The sequence below is a fragment of the Micropterus salmoides genome, unplaced genomic scaffold, assembly GCF_014851395.1.
Source record: "Micropterus salmoides isolate LMB-PRFRI ecotype aquatic unplaced genomic scaffold, ASM1485139v1 Ms_hic_scaffold_17, whole genome shotgun sequence".
In the NCBI taxonomy this organism is placed as follows: Eukaryota; Metazoa; Chordata; class Actinopteri; order Centrarchiformes; family Centrarchidae; genus Micropterus; species Micropterus salmoides.
The window spans coordinates 6,215,307-6,243,296 of NW_024040817.1; the positions used below are offsets into that span (position 1 = coordinate 6,215,307).

General features: G+C 41.9%; 1 protein-coding gene across 12 annotated transcripts in view; it reads left to right on the top strand.

The window, feature by feature from the left end:
• Nucleotides 1–27,990, top strand: part of LOC119906953 (regulating synaptic membrane exocytosis protein 2-like) — a 110,043-nt gene that overhangs the window by 77,917 nt on the left and 4,136 nt on the right. For 9 of the 12 annotated variants that reach the window (XM_038724424.1, XM_038724423.1, XM_038724429.1 and 6 more), the window contains 7 exons: nucleotides 1,065–1,087; nucleotides 1,177–1,268; nucleotides 1,703–1,858; nucleotides 1,976–2,157; nucleotides 4,247–4,382; nucleotides 4,463–4,575; nucleotides 4,775–4,876. In XM_038724424.1, coding sequence (XP_038580352.1) covers nucleotides 1,065–1,087; nucleotides 1,177–1,268; nucleotides 1,703–1,858; nucleotides 1,976–2,157; nucleotides 4,247–4,382; nucleotides 4,463–4,575; nucleotides 4,775–4,876 — 804 coding nt within the window. Of the gene's footprint in view, nucleotides 1–556; nucleotides 584–1,064; nucleotides 1,088–1,176; nucleotides 1,269–1,702; nucleotides 1,859–1,975; nucleotides 2,158–4,246; nucleotides 4,383–4,462; nucleotides 4,576–4,774; nucleotides 4,877–27,990 lie in introns of all 12 variants that reach the window. The other 3 variants (XM_038724428.1, XM_038724433.1, XM_038724431.1) reach the window with 2 other exon arrangements.

The following is a 27,990-nucleotide window of genomic DNA, read 5'->3' on the forward strand; positions in this document are numbered from 1 at the left end:
ACTCATCTGTCCATTTAGTCACCAGTAAATCCGTCCGTCCGTCCATTGTCACCCATATGTGTAGTATTTAAAAATAATACTAACAATAATACCAATTTGTTTATTTAGAACGTTTCTTATTATAGTTTGGAATTTCAAACTGTGTCACCTGCCAGAGATTAAATGATGTGACCAGGAAGAAGCAGTGAAGTAGAAAAAGAGTCACAAACTAATTTTTTAGGTGGATAAATGAAGATGTCAGGAAAGAGGAGGTCTTCACTTCTGAAAGTTTAAATCAGTTCAGTAAATTGTAATTAGCAGACGGTTAGCTTTCCTCTTTAGCTTATTCACAACAATCAGCCTAACGACCCCAGTCCATGACGACATGTGGCGTTACTGCTCAGTTACACGTTCTACTCCGTGTAACAGAGCAGTATTTCTCGGTACTCTGTAGTACTGAAGGGACCCAGCCCCGACCCTCCACCTTCCCAGTTTTCCTGCTTTCAGTGATTTCAGGTGTTTGTGAATCATTTCTTGTTGACTTTATGTTCTTTTTTTCCATCGCTGTCATGTGAAGGAGAGGTTTTACCAGCGAGCAGAGAAGGTAGATGTCTCTGTGATGTCATCATGACTTTGTGACGTCATCATTACTTTGACATGTCATCATGATTGTGATGTCATCGCTCTGTTGATGAAGAACACTAACAGAAATTAATATTAACAGTAACATCGATTATGTCGTGATGTCAGAGCTGCTGTTTTTCACGGTGTGATGTCACTTCCTGTGTAGATGAGCAGGAACATTTAAATATATTTATCACCACGAGATTCAGTGACATCATTGTCCATGGTACAAACCTGAGACTGACTCTGCTAACCCAAACTATGACGTCATCCCTTTCGATAACCAAAACTATGACGTCATCCCTTTCGATAACCAAAACTATGACATCATCCCTTTCGATAACCAAAACTATGACATCATCCCTTTTGATAACCAAAACTATGACATCATCCCTATTGATAACCAAAACTATGACATCACAGTGATGTAATAAACTCATTCTGCTCTTCTGTCTCTGCAGGTGTGATGAAGGATCCATCAAAGGTAAGCAGACATCATCATGTTACACAGCATCACTGATGATGTCATACACCTGATCGCCTGCTCACCTGTCCTCTTGTCTGTGTCTGCAGATGAGGGACAGTCTGTCCTTTAAGTCATCAGACAGCGATGTCAGCGAAGTGTCGGCCATGTCCAACGACATCCGATCTGTCCACAGGATCAGGTGGGACCAGAAGCCAATCAGACTCATTATTTCCACATACAAGTGTAGAAATATGATTCTGCGTTAGTGAGATTTTATGTCTGTGCGCTGTTAGCATTTGTTTTTATACCATCAACGTGCTTAGCACTCAGATGACAGCAGCGCCCCCTGCAGGCTGTAGTGTTCGTGACACGTTCGTCCTGATGGGGGCGCCGCGGGAAATTATACAGTAAATGTTGTGTGACCCCGCCACCTGCAAAACAAAACATTTCCCATCATGCATCAGTCATCTGTTAGCATGTTGTTATTTAAATACCATGTTATGAGCATGCTTGCTAGCATGTTGTTTGTTACCTTTGTTAGCAGTTAGCATGATCTTGTTTCTGTTAGCATGTTTTTCCTCTTCATCATTCTGTCTGCATGCTGCTGTTCTCTCCTCTCATTGGCTGATACAGTCAAGTGGAGGCTCTGCAGGGCCAATCAGTGGAGTTGGGGGCGGGGTCAGGGACACAGGGAGTAACAGGGGCAGCAAAGGACAGCACCGTGCTGCAGAAGAGCGAATCAGTGGAGGAAGGAGAAGAAGGAGAGGAGGAGGAGCCTGAGCCGTCAAAGTAAGCTACCAACCAATGAGGCTTCCCAACCGGAATGAGACCCTTCGTCATAGCAGCAGTAGTGACCCCCCCCAATGCCCCACCTACCTTACGTGTAGTTCCTTTCTCCTCCTGCAGGGCTGCGGCAGCGGCAGCTCCTCTTACGAAGTCGTCAAGTGTCGGCGGAGAGATCTGTTCGCTGGGGAGAAACGACGACGATGACGACGACAAGAAGCGTCGCTCGAGCTTCGGAGCAAAGATGATGGGGATGGTCGGACTGGGAAAGAAGAGTCAGAGTGCCTCCCAGCTCAACCCCGAGGGTCAGTCCCAGTTTAGCCAGCAGCAGCAGCGAGAACCAGCAGCTAGAACCGGCAGGAGCAGCACCTAGAACCAGCAGCACCAGCCAGAACCAGCACCTAGAACTAGCAGCTAGAACCAGCAGCAGCAGCAACTAGAACCAGTAGCAGCAGCCAGAACCAGCAGAAGCAGTAGCTAGAACCAGCAGCTAGAACCAGCAGAAGCAGTAGCTAGAACCAGCAGCAGCACCAGCTAGAACCAGCAGCAGCAGCAGCCAGAACCAGCAGCAGCAGCAGCCAGAACCAGCAGCAGCAGCTAGAACCAGCAGAAGCACAAGCTAAAACCAGTAGCAGCAGCAGCCGGAACCAGTAGCAGCAGCTAGATCCAGTAGCAGCAGCTAGAACCAGCAGCAGCAGCTAGAACCAGCAGCAGGAGCCGGAACAAGCAGCAGCAGCTATAAACCAGTAGCAGCAGCCGGAACAAGCAGCTAGAACCAGCAGCAGCAACTAGAAACAGCAGCTGGAACCAGCAGCAGCAGCTAGAACCAGTAGCAGCAACTAAAACCAGCACCTAGAACCAGCAGCACCAGCCAGAACCAGCAGCACCTAGAACCAGCAGCACTTAGTACCAGCAGAAGCAGCCAGAACCAGCACCTAGAACTAGCAGCTAGAACCAGCAGCAGCAGCAACTAGAACCAGTAGCAGCACAGTAGCTAGAACCAGCAGCTAGAACCAGCAGAAGCAGTAGCTAGAACCAGCAGCAGCACCAGCTAGAACCAGCAGCAGCAGCCAGAACCAGCAGCAGCAGCAGCCAGAACCAGCAGCAGCAGCTAGAACCAGCAGAAGCACAAGCTAAAACCAGTAGCAGCAGCAGCCGGAACCAGTAGCAGCAGCTAGATCCAGTAGCAGCAGCTAGAACCAGCAGCAGCAGCTAGAACCAGCAGCAGGAGCCGGAACAAGCAGCAGCAGCTATAAACCAGTAGCAGCAGCCGGAACAAGCAGCTAGAACCAGCAGCAGCAACTAGAAACAGCAGCTGGAACCAGCAGCAGCAGCTAGAACCAGTAGCAGCAACTATAAACCAGTAGCAGCAGCCGGAACAAGCAGCTAGAACCAGCAGCAGCAACTAGAAACAGCAGCTGGAACCAGCAGCAGCAGCTAGAACCAGTAGCAGCAACTAAAACCAGCAACTAGAACCAGCAGAAGCAGCAACTAGCAGCAACTAGAACTAGCAGAAGCAGCAACTAGCAGCAACTAGAACTAGCAGAAGCAGCAACTAGCAGCAACTAGAACTAGCAGAAGCAGCAACTAGAACCAGCAGAAGTGGCTCTGTCTCAGGAGGTTGCCCATTAAGCGAAGGTTGGCGGTTCAATCCCCTGTAGCCTCCAGGCTGCATGTCGAAGTGTCCTTGTGAAAGATACTGAACCCCAAATTGCCCCTGGTGGCTGTTCCACGTGTGTGAATGGTGAATGCCGAAAAGGCGAGAAAGGTGCTATACAAATACGGAGAATTTACATTTACATTTATTTAGAAGCAGCAACTAGAACAAGCAGAAGCAGCTAGAACCACACACTGTTGCTCCTGATTGGTCCAACACTTTACTCCACCAGCCAATAATATCTCCCAGATGTTAATTTATCTGTTTGAAGTAACGTTTGGTTTCAGTAAAGTTATCAGGTGACTTCTGGAGCCATTTTAAAAAGCTAAAGTAACTTTATCAGGTGCTGTGGATGTAAGCCACTTTTAGTTGGCCATCTTTCAATCTGCCATCTTTCTAGTTGCTGTTGTCCTCTAGATGTCCTCTGCAGAAATATTACCCCATGGTGAGCTTCTCTCAGGATGAACCAGTGAACATTTGACTAAAGCCAAATACATTTTCATCTCGAGTGCACGCTGTGATGTGCACTCAAGTATGGGGACATCCATCAAACCGGTGGACTCTATTTCCCACAGTGCCTTTCGGTTCATTACTGCAGACAGCTTCACGGTGAGGTGTGTTAAAGGTCATCAGCGGCGCGCTCCGTCCGTTTCTTGATGAAGGACTGCAGATGTTCAGGGCTGGTACTCACACCTCCTTCTTCTTCTCTGTCTTTCTGTGTCCCTCTGTCCATCTAGAGGAGGAGAAGAAGAAGAAGGTGGTGAGACTTCCTGTCCAGAGGAGTGTGGAAACCGGTCTGGCCATCGAGTTTAAATCTCGTTTCACCCGACAGCTGAGCCGCGACCCGGACGCCGAGGAACCCAAACCTGGAGCGTACGACTTTCTCTTGTTTCTCTTCACAGCTTCTCCTTTCTAATTTGTTCCTAATCTATTTTTTCTTTTCATCTCTTCAGTCTAATATTTCCAGGAGTGAAGCTGGCGTCAGACAAACAGTTCACCGGCTTCCTGGAGGGATTAGGGCCTGCCCAGCTGGCGGGACGGCAGACTCTGGCCACGCCCCCTATGGGTAATGACGATATTTCATACTTACTTTATATTATTATATTTATACGTTAGTGTTTATGTGTCTGTATGTGTCAGTTTAAAGGACCCTGAGCTCTTTATGTTTTTACTGTTGATTAATAACTCAAAGTAACTCCTGAGGAAACGGAAACTGTGTGACATCAGATAATATGAGCACCTCTAATTGGTTGTTTGGTGGTCAGGTGATATCCAGATCGGGATGGTGTACAGGAAGGAGCGTCTGGACGTGGAGGTCATCCGAGCCCGTGGGCTTGTGGGTAAACAAGGCAACAAGAATACTCCAGGTGAGAGTCCTACATGCCAATACACTGTTCTGATGCTGTACTACAGTAATATGCTGTACTACTACGCTGTGCTGACGCTGTACTACAGTAATACGCTGTGCTGACGCTGTACTACAGTAATACGCTGTACTAAATTAATACGCTGTATTACAGTAATACACTGTACTACAGTAATACGCTGTACTGATGCTGTACTACAGTAATACACTGTATTAATGCTGTACTACAGTAATACGCTGTACTAAATTAATACGCTGTATTACAGTAATACACTGTACTACAGTAATACGCTGTACTGATGCTGTACTACAGTAATACACTGTATTAATGCTGTACTACAGTAATACCCTGTACTAAAGTAATACGCTGTACTACAGTAATACACTGTCCTGACGCTGTACTACAGTAATACCCTGTACTAAAGTAATATGCTGTGCTGACACTATACTACAGTAACACGCTGTACTACAGTAATACACTGTACTGACGCTTTACTACAGTAATAGGCTGTACTACAGTAATACGGTGTACTACAATAATACGCTGTACTACAGTAACACGCTGTACTAAAGTAACACGCTGTACTACAGTAACACGCTGTACTAAAGTAACACGCTGTACTACAGTAACACGCTGTACTACAGTAATACGCTATACTACAGTAATACGCTGTACTACAGTAATACGCTGTACTAAAGTAACACGCTGTACTACAGTAATACGCTATACTACAGTAATACGCTGTACTACAGTAATACGCTGTACTAAAGTAACACGCTATACTACAGTAATACGCTGTACTACAGTAATACGCTATACTGACCCTATACTACAGTAATACACTGTACTACAGTAATACGCTGTACTAAAGTAACACGCTGTACTACAGTAATACGCTGTACTAAAGTAACACGCTATACTACAGTAATACGCTGTACTACAGTAATACGCTGTACTAAAGTAACACGCTATACTACAGTAATACGCTGTACTACAGTAATACGCTATACTGACCCTATACTACAGTAATACACTGTACTACAGTAATACGCTGTACTAAAGTAACACGCTGTACTACAGTAATACGCTATACTACAGTAATACGCTGTACTACAGTAAAACGCTATACTACAGTAATACGCTGTACTAAAGTAACACGCTGTACTAAAGTAACACGCTGTACTACAGTAATACGCTGTACTACAGTAACTCGCTGTACTACAGTAAAACGCTATACTACAGTAATACGCTGTACTAAAGTAACACGCTGTACTACAGTAATACGCTGTACTACAGTAATACGCTATACTACAGTAATACGCTGTACTAAAGTAACACGCTGTAATAAAGTAACACGCTATACTACAGTAATACGCTGTACTAAAGTAACACGCTATACTACAGTAATACGCTGTACTACAGTAACACGCTGTACTACAGTAATACGCTGTACTACAGTAACACGCTGTACTACAGTAACACGCTGTACTAAAGTAACACGCTGTACTACAGTAATACGCTGTACTACAGTAACACGCTGTACTACAGTAACACGCTGTACTAAAGTAACACGCTGTACTACAGTAATACGCTGTACTACAGTAATACGCTGTACTAAAGTAACACGCTGTACTACAGTAATACGCTATACTACAGTAATACGCTGTACTACAGTAAAACGCTATACTACAGTAATACGCTGTACTAAAGTAACACGCTGTACTAAAGTAACACGCTGTACTACAGTAACACGCTGTAATAAAGTAACACGCTGTACTACAGTAATACGCTGTACTACAGTAATACGCTGTACTACAGTAACACGCTGTAATAAAGTAACACGCTGTACTACAGTAATACGCTGTACTACAGTAACTCGCTGTGCTGACGCTATACTACAGTAACACGCTGTACTACAGTAATACGCTGTCCTGACGCTGTACTACAGTAACACGCTGTACTACAGTAACACGCTGTACTACAGTAATACGCTGTACTACAGTAACACGCTGTACTACAGTAACACGCTGTACTACAGTAATACGCTGTCCTGACGCTGTACTATAGTAACACGCTGTACTAAAGTAACACGCTGTACTACAGTAATACGCTGTACTACAGTAATACGCTGTCCTGACGCTGTACTACAGTAACACGCTGTACTACAGTAACACGCTGTACTACAGTAACACGCTGTACTACAGTAATACGCTGTCCTGACGCTGTACTACAGTAACACGCTGTACTAAAGTAACACGCTGTACTACAGTAATACGCTGTACTACAGTAATACGCTGTACTACAGTAATACGCTGTCCTGACGCTGTACTACAGTAACACGCTGTACTACAGTAATACGCTGTACTACAGTAATACGCTGTACTACAGTAATACACTGTACTACAGTAATACGCTGTACTACAGTAATACGCTGTCCTGACGCTGTACTACAGTAATACGCTGTCCTGACGCTGTACTAAAGTAACACGCTGTACTAAAGTAACACGCTGTACTACAGTAATACGCTGTACTACAGTAATACGCTGTCCTGACGCTGTACTACAGTAACACGCTGTACTACAGTAACACGCTGTACTACAGTAATACGCTGTCCTGACGCTGTACTACAGTAACACGCTGTACTACAGTAACACGCTGTACTACAGTAACACGCTGTGCTGACGCAATACTACAGTAATACGCTGTACTACAGTAATACGCTGTACTACAGTAACACGCTGTCCTGACGCTGTACTACAGTAATACGCTGTACTACAGTAATACGCTGTCCTGACGCTATACTACAGTAATACGCTGTACTACAGTAATACGCTGTCCTGACGCTGTACTACAGTAACACGCTGTACTACAATAACACGCTGTCCTGACGCTGTACTACAGTAATACGCTGTAATACGTCAGTAATATGCTGTGCTGACGCTATACTACAGTAATACGCTGTACTACAGTAACACGCTGTCCTGACGCTATACTACAGTAATACGCTGTACTACAGTAACACGCTGTACTACAGTAATATGCTGTACTACAGTAATACGCTGTACTACAGTAATACGCTGTACTACAGTAATACGCTGTAATACGTCAGTAATATGCTGTGCTGACGCTATACTACAGTAATACGCTGTACTACAGTAACACGCTGTACTACAGTAATACGCTGTCCTGACGCTGTACTACAGTAATACGCTGTAATACGTCAGTAATATGCTGTGCTGACGCTATACTACAGTAATACGCTGTACTACAGTAACACGCTGTACTACAGTAACACGCTGTCCTGACGCTGTACTACAGTAATACGCTGTAATACATCAGTAATATGCTGTGCTGACGCTATACTACAGTAATACGCTATACTACAGTAACACGCTGTACTACAGTAATATGCTGTACTACAGTAATACGCTGTACTACAGTAATACGCTGTAATACGTCAGTAATATGCTGTGCTGACGCTATACTACAGTAATACGCTGTACTACAGTAACACGCTGTCCTGACGCTATACTACAGTAATACGCTGTGCTGACGCTATACTACAGTAATACGCTGTACTACAGTAATACGCTGTACTACAGTAACTCGCTGTCCTGACGCTATACTACAGTAATACGCTGTACTACAGTAATACGCTGTCCTGACGCTGTACTACAGTAATACGCTGTAATACGTCAGTAATATGCTGTGCTGACGCTATACTACAGTAATACGCTGTACTACAGTAACACGCTGTCCTGACGCTGTACTAAATTAATACGCTGTGCTGACGCTGTACTACAGTAACACGCTGTACTACAGTAATATGCTGTACTACAGTAATACGCTGTACTACAGTAACACGCTGTACTAAATTAATACGCTGTGCTGACGCTATACTACAGTAATACGCTGTACTACAGTAATACGCTGTACTACAGTAACACGCTGTACTAAATTAATACGCTGTCCTGACGCTATACTACAGTAATACGCTATACTACAGTAATACGCTGTGCTGACGCTATACTACAGTAATACGCTGTACTACAGTAACTCGCTGTCCTGACGCTATACTACAGTAATACGCTATACTACAGTAATACGCTATACTACAGTAATACGCTATACTACAGTAATACGCTGTGCTGACGCTATACTACAGTAATACGCTGTACTACAGTAACTCGCTGTCCTGACGCTATACTACAGTAATACGCTATACTTCAGTAATACGCTGTACTACAGTAATACGCTGTACTACAGTAATACGCTATACTGACCCTATATTAAAGTAATACGCTGTGCTGACGCTGTACTACAGTAATACGCTGTACTACAGTAACTCGCTGTGCTGACGCTATACTATAGTAATACACTGTACTACAGTAATAAGCTGTACTACAGTAATACGCTGTCCTGACGCTGTACTACAGTAACTCGCTGTTCTGACGCTATACTATAGTAATACACTGTACTAAAGTAACACGCTGTACTACAGTAATACGCTGTACTAAAGTAACACGCTGTACTACAGTAATACGCTGTACTACAGTAATACGCTGTACTACAGTAATACGCTGTCCTGACGCTGTACTACAGTAATACGCTGTACTACAGTAACACGCTGTACTAAATTAATACGCTGTGCTGACGCTATACTACAGTAATACGCTGTACTACAGTAATATGCTATACTGACCCTATATTAAAGTAATACGCTGTCCTGACGCTGTACTACAGTAACACGCTGTACTAAAGTAACACGCTGTACTACAGTAATACGCTGTACTACAGTAATTCGCTGTACTACAGTAATTCGCTGTACTACAGTAACTCGCTGTGCTGACGCTATACTATAGTAATACACTGTACTACAGTAATACGCTGTACTACAGTAATACGCTGTCCTGACGCTGTACTACAGTAACACGCTGTACTAAAGTAATATGCTGTACTACAGTAATACGCTGTACTACAGTAATACGCTGTACTAAAGTAACACGCTGTACTACAGTAATACACTATACTAAAGTAATACGCTGTACTACAGTAATACACTGTACTGACGCTTTACTACAGTAATACACTGTACTACAGTAATACGCTGTACTACAGTAATACACTGTACTGACGCTTTACTACAGTAATACACTGTACTAAAGTAACACGCTGTACTACAGTAATATGCTGTACTACAGTAATACGCTGTCCTGACGCTGTACTACAGTAACACGCTGTACTACAGTAACACGCTGTACTAAAGTAACACGCTGTACTACAGTAATACACTATACTAAAGTAATACGCTGTACTACAGTAATACACTGTACTGACGCTTTACTAAAGTAATACGCTGTACTACAGTAATACACTGTACTGACGCTTTACTACAGTAATACACTGTACTACAGTAATACGCTGTACTACAGTAACTCGCTGTGCTGACGCTATACTATAGTAATACACTGTACTACAGTAATACGCTGTACTACAGTAACTCGCTGTCCTGACGCTGTACTAAATTAATACGCTGTCCTGACGCTATACTAAAGTAATACGCTGTACTACAGTAATTCGCTGTACTGACCCTATACTACAGTGACACGCTGTCCTGACGCTGTACTAAAGTAATACGCTGTACTACAGTAATACGCTGTGCTGACGCTATACTAAAGTAATACGCTGTACTACAGTAATACGCTGTACTACGGTAACTCGCTGTCCTGACACTGTACTGAAGTAATACGCTGTACTATAGTAATACGCTGTACTACAGTAATACGCTGTACTACAGTAACTCGCTGTCCTGACGCTGTACTAAAGTAATACGCTGTACTATAGTAATACGCTGTACTACAGTAATACGCTGTACTACAGTAATACGCTGTGCTGACGCTGTACTAAAGTAATACGCTTTGCTGACGCTATACTACAGTAATACGCTATACTACAGTAATACGCTGTACAACAGTAATACGCTTTACTACAGTAACACGCTGTACTACAGTAATACGCTGTACTACAGTAACTCGCTGTCCTGACGCTGTACTAAAGTAATACGCTTTGCTGACGCTATACTACAGTAATACGCTATACTACAGTAATACGCTGTACAACAGTAATACGCTTTACTACAGTAATACGCTATACTGACCCTATACTAAAGTAATACGCTGTGCTGACCCTATACTTCAGTAATACGCTGTACTACAGTAATACGCTGTACTACAGTAATACGCTATACTGACCCTATATTAAAGTAATACGCTGTGCTGACGCTGTACTACAGTAATACGCTGTACTACAGTAATACGCTGTACTACAGTAACACGCTGTCCTGACGCTATACTACAGTAATACGCTGTACTACAGTAACACGCTGTCCTGACGCTATACTACAGTAATACGCTTTACTACAGTAATACGCTGTCCTGACGCTATACTACAGTAATACGCTGTACTACAGTAATACGCTGTACTACAGTAATATGCTTTACTACAGTAATACGCTGTCCTGACGCTATACTACAGTAATACGCTGTACTACAGTAATATGCTTTACTACAGTAATACGCTGTCCTGACGCTATACTACAAGAATACGCTGTACTACAGTAATACGCTGTACTACAGTAATATGCTTTACTACAGTAATACGCTTTACTACAGTAACTCGCTGTCCTGACGCTATACTACAGTAATACGCTGTACTACAGTAATATGCTTTACTACAGTAATACGCTGTCCTGACGCTATACTACAGTAATACGCTGTACTACAGTAATACGCTGTACTACAGTAATATGCTTTACTACAGTAATACGCTTTACTACAGTAACTCGCTGTCCTGACGCTGTACTACAGTAATACGCTGTACTACAGTAACACGCTGTCCTGACGCTATACTACAGTAATACGCTGTACTACAGTAACACGCTGTGCTGACGCTATACTACAGTAATACGCTGTACTACAGTAATACGCTGTACTGACGCTATACTACAGTAATATGCTGTACTACAGTAATACGCTGGTCTGACGCTGTACTACAGTAATACGCTGTACTACAGTAATACGCTGTCCTGACGCTGTACTACAGTAATATGCTGTACTACAGTAATACGCTGGTCTGACGCTGTACTACAGTAATACGCTGTACTACAGTAACACGCTGTGCTGACGCTGTACTAAATTAATTCGCTGTGCTGATGCTATACTACAGTAATACGCTGTACTACAGTAATACGCTGTGCTGACGCTGTACTACAGTAATACGCTGTACTACAGTAATACGCTGTACTACAGTAACACGCTGTCCTGACGCTGTACTAAATTAATACGCTGTGCTGACGCTGTACTACAGTAATACGCTGTACTACAGTAACACGCTGTGCTGACGCTGTACTACAGTAATACGCTGGTCTGACGCTGTACTACAGTAATACGCTGTACTACAGTAATACGCTGTGCTGACGCTGTACTACAGTAATACGCTGTACTACAGTAATACGCTGTACTACAGTAACACGCTGGTCTGACGCTGTACTACAGTAATACGCTGTACTACAGTAACGCGCTGTGCTGACGCTGTACTACAGTAATACGCTGTACTACAGTAATACGCTGTACTACAGTAATATGCTGTGCTGACGCTGTACTAAATTAATTCGCTGTGCTGATGCTATACTACAGTAACACGCTGTACTACAGTAATACGCTGTACTACAGTAATACGCTGTACTACAGTAATATGCTGTGCTGACGCTGTACTAAATTAATACGCTGTGCTGACGCTATACTACAGTAATACGCTGTACTACAGTAATATGCTGTGCTTACCCTATACTACAGTAATACGCTGTACTACAGTAATACGCTGTACTACAGTAATACGCTGTACTACAGTAATATGCTGTGCTGACGCTGTACTAAATTAATACGCTGTGCTGACGCTATACTACAGTAATACGCTGTACTACAGTAATACGCTGTACTACAGTAATACGCTATACTGACCCTATATTAAAGTAATACGCTGTGCTGACGCTGTACTACAGTAATACGCTGTACTACAGTAATACGCTGTACTACAGTAACACGCTGTCCTGACGCTGTACTACAGTAATACGCTGTACTACAGTAATACGCTGTCCTGACGCTGTACTACAGTAATACGCTGTGCTTACGCTATACTACAGTAATACGCTGTACTACAGTAATACGCTGTCCTGACGCTGTACTAAATTAATACGCTGTGCTGACGCTATACTACAGTAATACGCTGTACTACAGTAACACGCTGTACTACAGTAATACGCTGTACTACAGTAATACGCTGTGCTAACGCTATACTACAGTAACACGCTGTACTACAGTAACACGCTGTACTACAGTAATACGCTGTACTACAGTATACGCTGTGCTGACGCTATACTACAGTAATACGCTGTACTACAGTAATATGCTGTGCTGACCCTATACTACAGTAATACGCTGTACTACAGTAATACGCTGTACTACAGTAATACGCTGTCCTGACGCTGTACTAAATTAATACGCTGTGCTGACGCTATACTACAGTAATACGCTGTACTACAGTAACACGCTGTACTACAGTAATACGCTGTACTACAGTAATACGCTGTGCTAACGCTATACTACAGTAACACGCTGTACTACAGTAACACGCTGTACTACAGTAATACGCTGTACTACAGTAATACGCTGTGCTGACGCTATACTACAGTAATACGCTGTACTACAGTAATATGCTGTGCTGACCCTATACTACAGTAATACGCTGTACTACAGTAATACGCTGTACTACAGTAATACGCTGTCCTGACGCTGTACTAAATTAATACGCTGTGCTGACGCTATACTACAGTAATACGCTGTACTACAGTAACACGCTGTACTACAGTAATACGCTGTACTACAGTAATACGCTGTGCTAACGCTATACTACAGTAACACGCTGTACTACAGTAACACGCTGTACTACAGTAATACGCTGTACTACAGTAATACGCTGTGCTGACGCTATACTACAGTAATACGCTGTACTACAGTAATACGCTGTACTACAGTAATACGCTGTACTACAGTAATACGCTGTACTAAATTAATACGCTGTGCTGACGCTATACTACAGTAATACGCTGTACTACAGTAATACGCTGTACTACAGTAATACGCTGTACTAAATTAATACGCTGTGCTGACGCTATACTACAGTAATACGCTGTACTACAGTAATACGCTGTACTACAGTAATACGCTATACTGACCCTATATTAAAGTAATACGCTGTGCTGACGCTGTACTACAGTAATACGCTGTACTACAGTAATACGCTGTACTACAGTAATACGCTGTACTACAGTAACACGCTGTCCTGACGCTGTACTACAGTAATACGCTGTACTACAGTAATACGCTGTCCTGACGCTGTACTACAGTAATACGCTGTGCTTACGCTATACTACAGTAATACGCTGTACTACAGTAATACGCTGTGCTTACGCTATACTACAGTAATACGCTGTACTACAGTAATACGCTGTCCTGACGCTGTACTAAATTAATACGCTGTGCTGACGCTATACTACAGTAATACGCTGTACTACAGTAATACGCTGTACTACAGTAATACGCTATACTACAGTAATACGCTGTACTACAGTAATACGCTGTACTACAGTAATACGCTATACTACAGTAATACGCTGTACTACAGTAATACGCTGTACTACAGTAATACGCTATACTACAGTAATACGCTGTACTACAGTAATACGCTGTACTACAGTAATACGCTGTCCTGACGCTATACTACAGTAATACGCTGTACTACAGTAACACGCTGTACTACAGTAATACGCTGTACTACAGTAATACGCTGTCCTGACGCTATACTACAGTAATACGCTGTACTACAGTAACACGCTGTACTACAGTAATACGCTGTACTACAGTAACACGCTGTACTACAGTAATACGCTGTACTACAGTAATACGCTGTACTAAATTAATACGCTGTGCTGACGCTATACTACAGTAATACGCTGTACTACAGTAACACGCTGTACTACAGTAATACGCTGTACTACAGTAATACGCTGTGCTACAGTAATACGCTGTACTAAATTAATACGCTGTGCTGACGCTATACTACAGTAATACGCTGTACTACAGTAACACGCTGTACTACAGTAATACGCTGTACTACAGTAATACGCTGTGCTAACGCTATACTACAGTAACACGCTGTACTACAGTAACACGCTGTACTACAGTAATACGCTGTACTAAATTAATACGCTGTGCTGACGCTATACTACAGTAATACGCTGTACTACAGTAACACGCTGTACTACAGTAATACGCTGTACTAAATTAATACGCTGTGCTGACGCTATACTACAGTAATACGCTGTACTACAGTAACACGCTGTACTACAGTAATACGCTGTACTACAGTAATACGCTGTGCTAACGCTATACTACAGTAACACGCTGTACTACAGTAACACGCTGTACTACAGTAATACGCTGTACTACAGTAATACGCTGTGCTGACGCTGTACTACAGTAATACGCTGTACTACAGTAATACGCTGTGCTGACGCTGTACTACAGTAATACGCTGTACTACAGTAATACGCTGTACTACAGTAATACGCTGTGCTGACGCTATACTACAGTAACACGCTGTACTACAGTAATACGCTATACTACAGTAATACGCTGTACTACAGTAATACGCTGTACTACAGTAATACGCTGTGCTGACGCTATACTACAGTAATACGCTGTACTACAGTAATACGCTGTGCTGACGCTATACTACAGTAATACGCTGTACTACAGTAACACGCTGTCCATACGCTGTACTACAGTAATACGCTGTACTACAGTAATACGCTGTACTACAGTAACACGCTGTCCATACGCTGTACTACAGTAATACGCTGTACTACAGTAATACGCTGTACTACAGTAACACGCTGTCCATACGCTGTACTACAGTAATACGCTGTACTACAGTAACACGCTGTCCATACGCTGTACTACAGTAATACGCTGTACTACAGTAATACGCTGTACTACAGTAACACGCTGTCCATACGCTATACTACAGTAATACGCTGTACTACAGTAACACGCTGTCCATACGCTGTACTAAAGTAATACACTGTCCTGACGCTATACTACAGTAATACGCTGTACTACAGTAACACGCTGTCCTGACGCTGTACTACAGTAATACGCTGTACTACAGTAATACGCTGTACTACAGTAATACGCTGTCCTGACGCTGTACTACAGTAATACGCTGTACTACAGTAACACGCTGTCCTGACGCTGTACTACAGTAATACGCTGTACTACAGTAATACGCTGTACTACAGTAACACGCTGTCCTGACGCTGTACTACAGTAATACGCTATACTACAGTAATACGCTGTACTACAGTAATACGCTGTCCTGACGCTGTACTAAATTAATACGCTGTACTACAGTAATACGCTGTACTACAGTAATACGCTGTACTACAGTAATACGCTGTCCTGACGCTATACTACAGTAATACGCTGTACTACAGTAATACGCTGTACTACAGTAACACGCTGTCCTGACGCTGTACTACAGTAATACGCTGTACTACAGTAATACGCTGTACTACAGTAACACGCTGTCCTGACGCTGTACTACAGTAATACGCTATACTACAGTAATACGCTGTACTACAGTAATACGCTGTCCTGACGCTGTACTAAATTAATACGCTATACTACAGTAACACGCTGTACTACAGTAACACGCTGTACTACAGTAATACGCTGTACTAAATTAATACGCTGTGCTGACGCTATACTACAGTAATACGCTGTACTACAGTAACACGCTGTACTACAGTAATACGCTGTACTAAATTAATACGCTGTGCTGACGCTATACTACAGTAATACGCTGTACTACAGTAACACGCTGTACTACAGTAATACGCTGTACTACAGTAATACGCTGTGCTAACGCTATACTACAGTAACACGCTGTACTACAGTAACACGCTGTACTACAGTAATACGCTGTACTACAGTAATACGCTGTGCTGACGCTGTACTACAGTAATACGCTGTACTACAGTAATACGCTGTGCTGACGCTGTACTACAGTAATACGCTGTACTACAGTAATACGCTGTACTACAGTAATACGCTGTGCTGACGCTATACTACAGTAACACGCTGTACTACAGTAATACGCTATACTACAGTAATACGCTGTACTACAGTAATACGCTGTACTACAGTAATACGCTGTGCTGACGCTATACTACAGTAATACGCTGTACTACAGTAATACGCTGTGCTGACGCTATACTACAGTAATACGCTGTACTACAGTAACACGCTGTCCATACGCTGTACTACAGTAATACGCTGTACTACAGTAATACGCTGTACTACAGTAACACGCTGTCCATACGCTGTACTACAGTAATACGCTGTACTACAGTAACACGCTGTCCATACGCTGTACTACAGTAATACGCTGTACTACAGTAATACGCTGTACTACAGTAACACGCTGTCCATACGCTATACTACAGTAATACGCTGTACTACAGTAACACGCTGTCCATACGCTGTACTAAAGTAATACACTGTCCTGACGCTATACTACAGTAATACGCTGTACTACAGTAACACGCTGTCCTGACGCTGTACTACAGTAATACGCTGTACTACAGTAATACGCTGTACTACAGTAATACGCTGTCCTGACGCTGTACTACAGTAATACGCTGTACTACAGTAACACGCTGTCCTGACGCTGTACTACAGTAATACGCTGTACTACAGTAATACGCTGTACTACAGTAACACGCTGTCCTGACGCTGTACTACAGTAATACGCTATACTACAGTAATACGCTGTACTACAGTAATACGCTGTCCTGACGCTGTACTAAATTAATACGCTGTACTACAGTAATACGCTGTACTACAGTAATACGCTGTACTACAGTAATACGCTGTCCTGACGCTATACTACAGTAATACGCTGTACTACAGTAATACGCTGTACTACAGTAACACGCTGTCCTGACGCTGTACTACAGTAATACGCTGTACTACAGTAATACGCTGTACTACAGTAACACGCTGTCCTGACGCTGTACTACAGTAATACGCTATACTACAGTAATACGCTGTACTACAGTAATACGCTGTCCTGACGCTGTACTAAATTAATACGCTGTACTACAGTAATACGCTGTACTAAATTAATACGCTGTACTGACGCTATACTACAGTAACACGCTGTACTACAGTAATACGCTGTACTACAGTAACACGCTATACTACAGTAATACGCTGTACTACAGTAATACGCTGTCCTGACGCTGTACTAAATTAATACGCTGTACTACAGTAATACGCTGTACTACAGTAATACGCTGTACTAAATTAATACGCTGTGCTGACGCTATACTACAGTAATACGCTGTACTACAGTAACACGCTGTACTACAGTAATACGCTGTACTACGGTAATACGCTGTGCTAACGCTATACTACAGTAACACGCTGTACTACAGTAACACGCTGTACTACAGTAATACGCTGTCCTGACGCTGTACTAAATTAATACGCTGTACTACAGTAATACGCTGTACTACAGTAATACGCTGTCCTGACGCTGTACTAAATTAATACGCTGTACTACAGTAATACGCTGTACTACAGTAATACGCTGTCCTGACGCTGTACTAAATTAATACGCTGTCCTGACGCTGTACTAAATTAATACGCTGTACTACAGTAATATGCTGTACTACAGTAACTCGCTGTCCTGACGCTGTACTACAGTAATACGCTGTACTACAGTAACACGCTGTCCTGACGCTATACTACAGTAATACGCTGTACTACAGTAACACGCTGTGCTGACGCTATACTACAGTAATACGCTGTACTACAGTAATACGCTGTACTGACGCTATACTACAGTAATATGCTGTACTACAGTAATACGCTGGTCTGACGCTGTACTACAGTAATACGCTGTCCTGACGCTGTACTACAGTAATATGCTGTACTACAGTAATACGCTGGTCTGACGCTGTACTACAGTAATACGCTGTACTACAGTAATACGCTGTGCTGACGCTGTACTAAATTAATTCGCTGTGCTGATGCTATACTACAGTAATACGCTGTACTACAGTAATACGCTGTGCTGACGCTGTACTACAGTAATACGCTGTACTACAGTAATACGCTGTACTACAGTAACACGCTGTCCTGACGCTGTACTACAGTAATACGCTGTACTACAGTAATACGCTGTCCTGACGCTGTACTACAGTAATACGCTGTGCTTACGCTATACTACAGTAATACGCTGTACTACAGTAATACGCTGTCCTGACGCTGTACTAAATTAATACGCTGTGCTGACGCTATACTACAGTAATACGCTGTACTACAGTAACACGCTGTACTACAGTAACACGCTGTACTACAGTAATACGCTGTGCTAACGCTATACTACAGTAACACGCTGTACTACAGTAACACGCTGTACTACAGTAATACGCTGTACTACAGTAATACGCTGTGCTGACGCTGTACTACAGTAATACGCTGTACTACAGTAATACGCTGTGCTGACGCTGTACTACAGTAATACGCTGTACTACAGTAACACGCTGTACTACAGTAATACGCTGTACTACAGTAATACGCTGTGCTGACGCTATACTACAGTAACACGCTGTACTACAGTAATACGCTATACTACAGTAATACGCTGTACTACAGTAATACGCTGTACTACAGTAATACGCTGTGCTGACGCTATACTACAGTAATACGCTGTACTACAGTAACACGCTGTCCATACGCTGTACTAAAGTAATACACTGTCCTGACGCTTTACTACAGTAATACGCTGTACTACAGTAATACGCTGTGCTGACGCTATACTACAGTAATACGCTGTACTACAGTAACACGCTGTCCATACGCTGTACTACAGTAATACGCTGTACTACAGTAATACGCTGTACTACAGTAACACGCTGTCCATACGCTGTACTACAGTAATACGCTGTACTACAGTAATACGCTGTACTACAGTAACACGCTGTCCATACGCTGTACTACAGTAATACGCTGTACTACAGTAATACGCTGTCCTGACGCTTTACTACAGTAATACGCTGTACTACAGTAATACGCTGTGCTGACGCTATACTACAGTAATACGCTGTACTACAGTAACACGCTGTCCATACGCTGTACTACAGTAATACGCTGTACTACAGTAATACGCTGTACTACAGTAACACGCTGTCCATACGCTGTACTACAGTAATACGCTGTACTACAGTAATACGCTGTGCTGACGCTGTACTACAGTAATACGCTATACTGACCCTGTACTACAGTAATACACTGTATTACAGTAATAATACGCTGTGCTGACGCTGTACTACAGTAATACGCTATACTGACCCTATACTACAGTAATACACTGTATTACAGTAATAATACGCTGTGCTGACTCTATACTAAAGTAACACGCTTTGCTGACGCTATACTACAGTAATACACTGTACTACAGTAATACGCTGTACTACAGTAACACGCTGTCCTCACGCTGTACTACAGTAACACGCTGTACTAAAGTAACACGCTGTACTACAGTAATACGCTGTACTACAGTAATACGCTATACTACAGTAATACGCTGTACTAAAGTAACACGCTGTACTACAGTAATACGCTGTACTAAAGTAACACGCTGTACTACAGTAACACGCTGTACTAAAGTAACACGCTGTACTACAGTAATACGCTGTACTACAGTAATATGCCGTACTACAGTAACTCGCTGTGCTGACGCTATACTATAGTAATACACTGTACTACAGTAACACGCTGTACTACAGTAATACGCTGTACTAAAGTAACACGCTGTACTACAGTAACACGCTGTACTACAGTAACACGCTGTCCTGACGCTGTACTACAGTAATACGCTGTAATACGTCAGTAATATGCTGTGCTGACGCTATACTACAGTAATACGCTGTACTACAGTAACACGCTGTACTACAGTAATATGCTGTACTACAGTAACACGCTGTCCTGACGCTGTACTACAGTAACACGCTGTACTACAGTAACACGCTGTACTACAGTAACTCGCTGTCCTGACGCTATACTACAGTAATACGCTGTACTACAGTAATACGCTGTACTACAGTAACTCGCTGTCCTGACGCTATACTACAGTAATACGCTATACTACAGTAATACGCTGTGCTGACGCTATACTACAGTAATACGCTGTACTACAGTAATACGCTGTACTACAGTAATACGCTGTGCTGACGCTGTACTAAATTAATACGCTGTGCTGACGCTATACTACAGTAATACGCTGTACTACAGTAACACGCTGTCCTGACGCTATACTACAGTAATACGCTGTACTACAGTAATACGCTGTACTACAGTAATACGCTGTGCTGACGCTGTACTAAATTAATACGCTGTGCTGACCCTATACTTCAGTAATACGCTGTACTACAGTAATACGCTGTACTAAATTAATACGCTGTGCTGACGCTATACTACAGTAATACGCTGTACTACAGTAATACGCTGTGCTGACGCTGTACTACAGTAACACGCTGTACTACAGTAACACGCTGTACTACAGTAATATGCTGTGCTGACCCTATACTTCAGTAATACGCTGTACTACAGTAATACGCTGTACTACAGTAATACGCTGTGCTGACGCTGTACTACAGTAATACGCTGTACTACAGTAACTCGCTGTGCTGACGCTGTACTACAGTAATACGCTGTACTACAGTAATACGCTGTCCTGACGCTGTACTACAGTAATACGCTGTACTACAGTAATACACTGTACTACAGTAATACGCTGTACTACAGTAATACGCTGTCCTGACGCTGTACTACAGTAATACGCTGTACTACAGTAATACACTGTACTACAGTAATACACTGTACTACAGTAATACACTGTCCTGACGCTATACTACAGTAACACGCTGTACTAAATTAATACGCTGTGCTGACGCAATACTACAGTAATACGCTGTACTACAGTAATACACTGTCCTGACGCTGTACTACAGTAATACGCTGTACTACAGTAATACACTGTCCTGACGCTGTACTACACTAATACGCTGTACTACAGTAATACACTGTACTACAGTAATACGCTGTACTACAATAACACGTTGTCCTGAAACTGTACTACAGTAATACGCAGTACTGACCCTATACTACAGTAATACGCTGTGCTGACGTAATACTACAGTAACACGCTGTACTAAATTAATACGCTGTGCTGACGCAATACTACAGTAATACGCTGTACTACAGTAATACACAGTACTGACCCTATACTACAGCAATACGCTGTACTACAGTAACACGCTGTACTACAGTAATACGCTATACTACAGTAATACGCTGTACTACAGTAATACGCTGTGCTGACCCTATACTTCAGTAATACGCTGTACTACAGTAATACGCTGTACTAAATTAATACGCTGTGCTGACGCTATACTACAGTAATACGCTGTACTACAGTAATATGCTGTGCTGACCCTATACTTCAGTAATACGCTGTACTACAGTAATACGCTGTACTACAGTAATACGCTGTGCTGACGCTATACTACAGTAATACGCTGTACTACAGTAATACGCTGTGCTGACGCTATACTTCAGTAATACGCTGTACTACAGTAATACGCTGTACTACAGTAATACACTGTCCTGACGCTGTACTACACTAATACGCTGTACTACAGTAATACACTGTACTACAGTAATACGCTGTACTACAATAACACGTTGTCCTGATGCTGTACTACAGTAATACGCAGTACTGACCCTATACTACAGTAATACGCTGTGCTGACGTAATACTACAGCAATACGCTGTACTAAAAAATACGCTTTGCTGACGCAATACTACAGTAATACGCTGTACTACAGTAATATGCTGTACTACAGTAACACGCTGTACTAAAGTAATACGCTGTGCTGACGCAATACTACAGTAACACGCTGTACTAAAAAATACGCTTTGCTGACGCAATACTACAGTAATACGCTGTACTACAGTAATATGCTGTACTACAGTAACACGCTGTACTAAAGTAATACGCTGTGCTGACGCAATACTACAGTAATACGCTGTACTACAGTAATATGCTGTACCACAGTAATACGCTGTACTACAGTAACACGCTGTACTACAGTAATATGCTGTACTAAATTAATACGCTGTACTACAGTAATACGCTGTACTACAGTAACACGCTGTACTAAATTAATACGCTGTGCTGACGCAATACTACAGTAATACGCTGTACTACAGTAATATGCTGTACTACAGTAACACGCTGTACTAAATTAATACGCTGTACTACAGTAATACGCTGTACTACAGTAACACGCTGTACTACAGTAATATGCTGTACTAAATTAATACGCTGTACTACAGTAATACGCTGTACTACAGTAACACGCTGTACTACAGTAATATGCTGTACTAAATTAATACGCTGTACTACAGTAATACGCTGTACTACAGTAACATGCTGTACTAAATTAATACGCTGTACTACAGTAATACGCTGTACTACAGTAATATGCTGTACTACAGTAACACGCTGTACTAAATTAATACGCTGTACTAAATTAATACGCTGTACTACAGTAATACGCTGTACTACAGTAACATGCTGTACTACAGTAATATGCTGTACTAAATTAATACGCTGTACTACAGTAACACGCTGTACTACAGTAACACGCTGTACTAAATTAATACGCTGTACTAAATTAATACGCTTTACTACAGTAATATGCTGTACTACAGTAACACGCTGTACTAAATTAATACGCTGTACTAAATTAATACGCTTTACTACAGTAACACGCTGTACTACAGTAACACGCTGTACTAAATTAATACGCTGTACTAAATTAATACGCTTTACTACAGTAATACGCTGTACTAAAGTAATACGCTGTGCTGACGCAATACTACAGTAATACGCTGTACTACAGTAATACGCTGTACTACAGTAATACGCTGTACTAAAGTAATACGCTGTGCTGACGCAATACTACAGTAATACGCTGTACTACAGTAATACGCTGTACTACAGTAATATGCTGTACTACAGTAATACGCTGTACTACAGTAATACGCTGTACTACAGTAATATGCTGTACTACAGTAATACGCTGTACTACAGTAATACGCTGTACTACAGTAATATGCTGTACTACAGTAACACGCTGTACTAAATTAATACGCTGTACTAAATTAATACGCTGTACTACAGTAACACGCTGTACTACAGTAATATGCTGTACTAAATTAATACGCTGTACTACAGTAACACGCTGTACTACAGTAACACGCTGTACTAAATTAATACGCTGTACTACAGTAATATGCTGTACTAAATTAATACGCTGTACTACAGTAATATGCTGTACTACAGTAACACGCTGTACTACAGTAACACGCTGTACTAAATTAATACGCTGTACTAAATTAATACGCTGTACTACAGTAATACGCTGTACTAAAGTAATACGCTGTGCTGACGCAATACTACAGTAATACGCTGTACTACAGTAATACGCTGTACTAAAGTAATACGCTGTGCTGACGCAATACTACAGTAATACGCTGTACTACAGTAATACGCTGTACTTCAGTAATACGCTGTACTACAGTAATACGCTGTACTACAGTAATACGCTGTGCTGACGCTATACTACAGTAATACGCTGTACTACAGTAATACGCTGTGCTGACGCTATACTACAGTAATACGCTGTACTACAGTAATACGCTGTGCTGACGCTATACTTCAGTAATACGCTGTACTACAGTAATACGCTGTACTACAGTAATACACTGTCCTGACGCTGTACTACACTAATACGCTGTACTACAGTAATACACTGTACTACAGTAATACGCTGTACTACAATAACACGTTGTCCTGATGCTGTACTACAGTAATACGCAGTACTGACCCTATACTACAGTAATACGCTGTGCTGACGTAATACTACAGCAATACGCTGTACTAAAAAATACGCTTTGCTGACGCAATACTACAGTAATACGCTGTACTACAGTAATATGCTGTACTACAGTAACACGCTGTACTAAAGTAATACGCTGTGCTGACGCAATACTACAGTAACACGCTGTACTAAAAAATACGCTTTGCTGACGCAATACTACAGTAATACGCTGTACTACAGTAATATGCTGTACTACAGTAACACGCTGTACTAAAGTAATACGCTGTGCTGACGCAATACTACAGTAATACGCTGTACTACAGTAATATGCTGTACTACAGTAACACGCTGTACTAAATTAATACGCTGTACTAAATTAATACGCTGTACTACAGTAATACGCTGTACTACAGTAACACGCTGTACTACAGTAATATGCTGTACTAAATTAATACGCTGTACTACAGTAATACGCTGTACTACAGTAACACGCTGTACTAAATTAATACGCTGTACTACAGTAACACGCTGTACTACAGTAATATGCTGTACTAAATTAATACGCTGTACTACAGTAATACGCTGTACTACAGTAACATGCTGTACTAAATTAATACGCTGTACTACAGTAATACGCTGTACTACAGTAATATGCTGTACTACAGTAACACGCTGTACTAAATTAATACGCTGTACTAAATTAATACGCTGTACTACAGTAATACGCTGTACTACAGTAACACGCTGTACTACAGTAATATGCTGTACTAAATTAATACGCTGTACTACAGTAATATGCTGTACTACAGTAACACGCTGTACTAAATTAATACGCTGTACTAAATTAATACGCTTTACTACAGTAATACGCTGTACTAAAGTAATACGCTGTGCTGACGCAATACTACAGTAATACGCTGTACTACAGTAATACGCTGTACTACAGTAATACGCTGTACTAAAGTAATACGCTGTGCTGACGCAATACTACAGTAATACGCTGTACTACAGTAATACGCTGTACTACAGTAATATGCTGTACTACAGTAACACGCTGTACTAAATTAATACGCTGTACTAAATTAATACGCTGTACTACAGTAATACGCTGTACTACAGTAACACGCTGTACTACAGTAATATGCTGTACTAAATTAATACGCTGTACTACAGTAACACGCTGTACTACAGTAACACGCTGTACTAAATTAATACGCTGTACTACAGTAATATGCTGTACTACAGTAACACGCTGTACTACAGTAACACGCTGTACTAAATTAATACGCTGTACTAAATTAATACGCTGTACTAAAGTAATACGCTGTGCTGACGCAATACTACAGTAATACGCTGTACTACAGTAATACGCTGTACTACAGTAATACGCTGTACTAAAGTAATACGCTGTGCTGACGCAATACTACAGTAATACGCTGTACTACAGTAATACGCTGTACTACAGTAATACGCTGTACTAAATTAATACGCTGTGCTGACGCAATACTACAGTAATACGCTGTACTACAGTAATATGCTGTACTACAGTAATACGCTGTACTAAAGTAATACGCTGTGCTGACGCAATACTACAGTAATACGCTGTACTACAGTAATACGCTGTACTACAGTAATACGCTGTGCTGACGCAATACTACAGTAATACGCTGTACTACAGTAATACGCTGTACTAAATTAATACGCTGTGCTGACGCAATACTACAGTAATACGCTGTACTACAGTAATACGCTGTACTAAATTAATACGCTGTGCTGACGCAATACTACAGTAACACGCTGTACTACAGTAATACGCTGTACTACAGTAATATGCTGTACTACAGTAACACGCTATACTACAGTAATACGCTGTACTACAGTAATACGCTGTACTACAGTAATACGCTATACTACAGTAATACGCTGTACTAAAGTAACACGCTGTACTACAGTAATACGCTATACTACAGTAATACGCTGTACTACAGTAATACGCTGTACTACAGTAATACGCTGTGCTGACGCAATACTACAGTAATACGCTGTGCTGACGCAATACTACAGTAATACGCTGTACTACAGTAATACGCTGTACTAAAGTAATACGCTGTGCTGACGCAATACTACAGTAATACGCTGTACTACAGTAATACGCTGTACTACCGTAATACGCTGTACTAAAGTAATACGCTGTGCTGACGCTGTACTACAGTAATACGCTGTACTACAGTAATACGCTGTGCTGACGCTGTACTACAGTAATACGCTGTACTACAGTAATACGCTGTGCTGACGCAATACTACAGTAACACGCTGTACTACAGTAATACGCTGTACTACAGTAACACGCTGTACTACAGTAATATGCTGTACTACAGTAACACGCTGTACTACAGTAATACGCTGTGCTGACGCAATACTACAGTAACACGCTGTACTACAGTAATACGCTGTACTACAGTAACACGCTGTACTACAGTAATACGCTGTACTACAGTAACACGCTGTACTACAGTAATACGCTGTACTACAGTAATACGCTGTGCTGACGCAATACTACAGTAACACGCTGTACTACAGTAATACGCTGTACTACAGTAACACGCTGTACTACAGTAATACGCTGTACTACAGTAATACGCTGTACTAAAGTAACACGCTGTACTACAGTAACACGCTGTACTACAGTAATACGCTGTACTACAGTAATACGCTGTGCTGACGCAATACTACAGTAACACGCTGTACTACAGTAATACGCTGTACTACAGTAACACGCTGTACTACAGTAATACGCTGTACTACAGTAATACGCTGTACTACAGTAATACGCTGTGCTGACGCAATACTACAGTAACACGCTGTACTACAGTAATACGCTGTACTACAGTAACACGCTGTACTACAGTAATACGCTGTACTACAGTAATACGCTGTACTAAAGTAACACGCTGTACTACAGTAATACGCTGTACTACA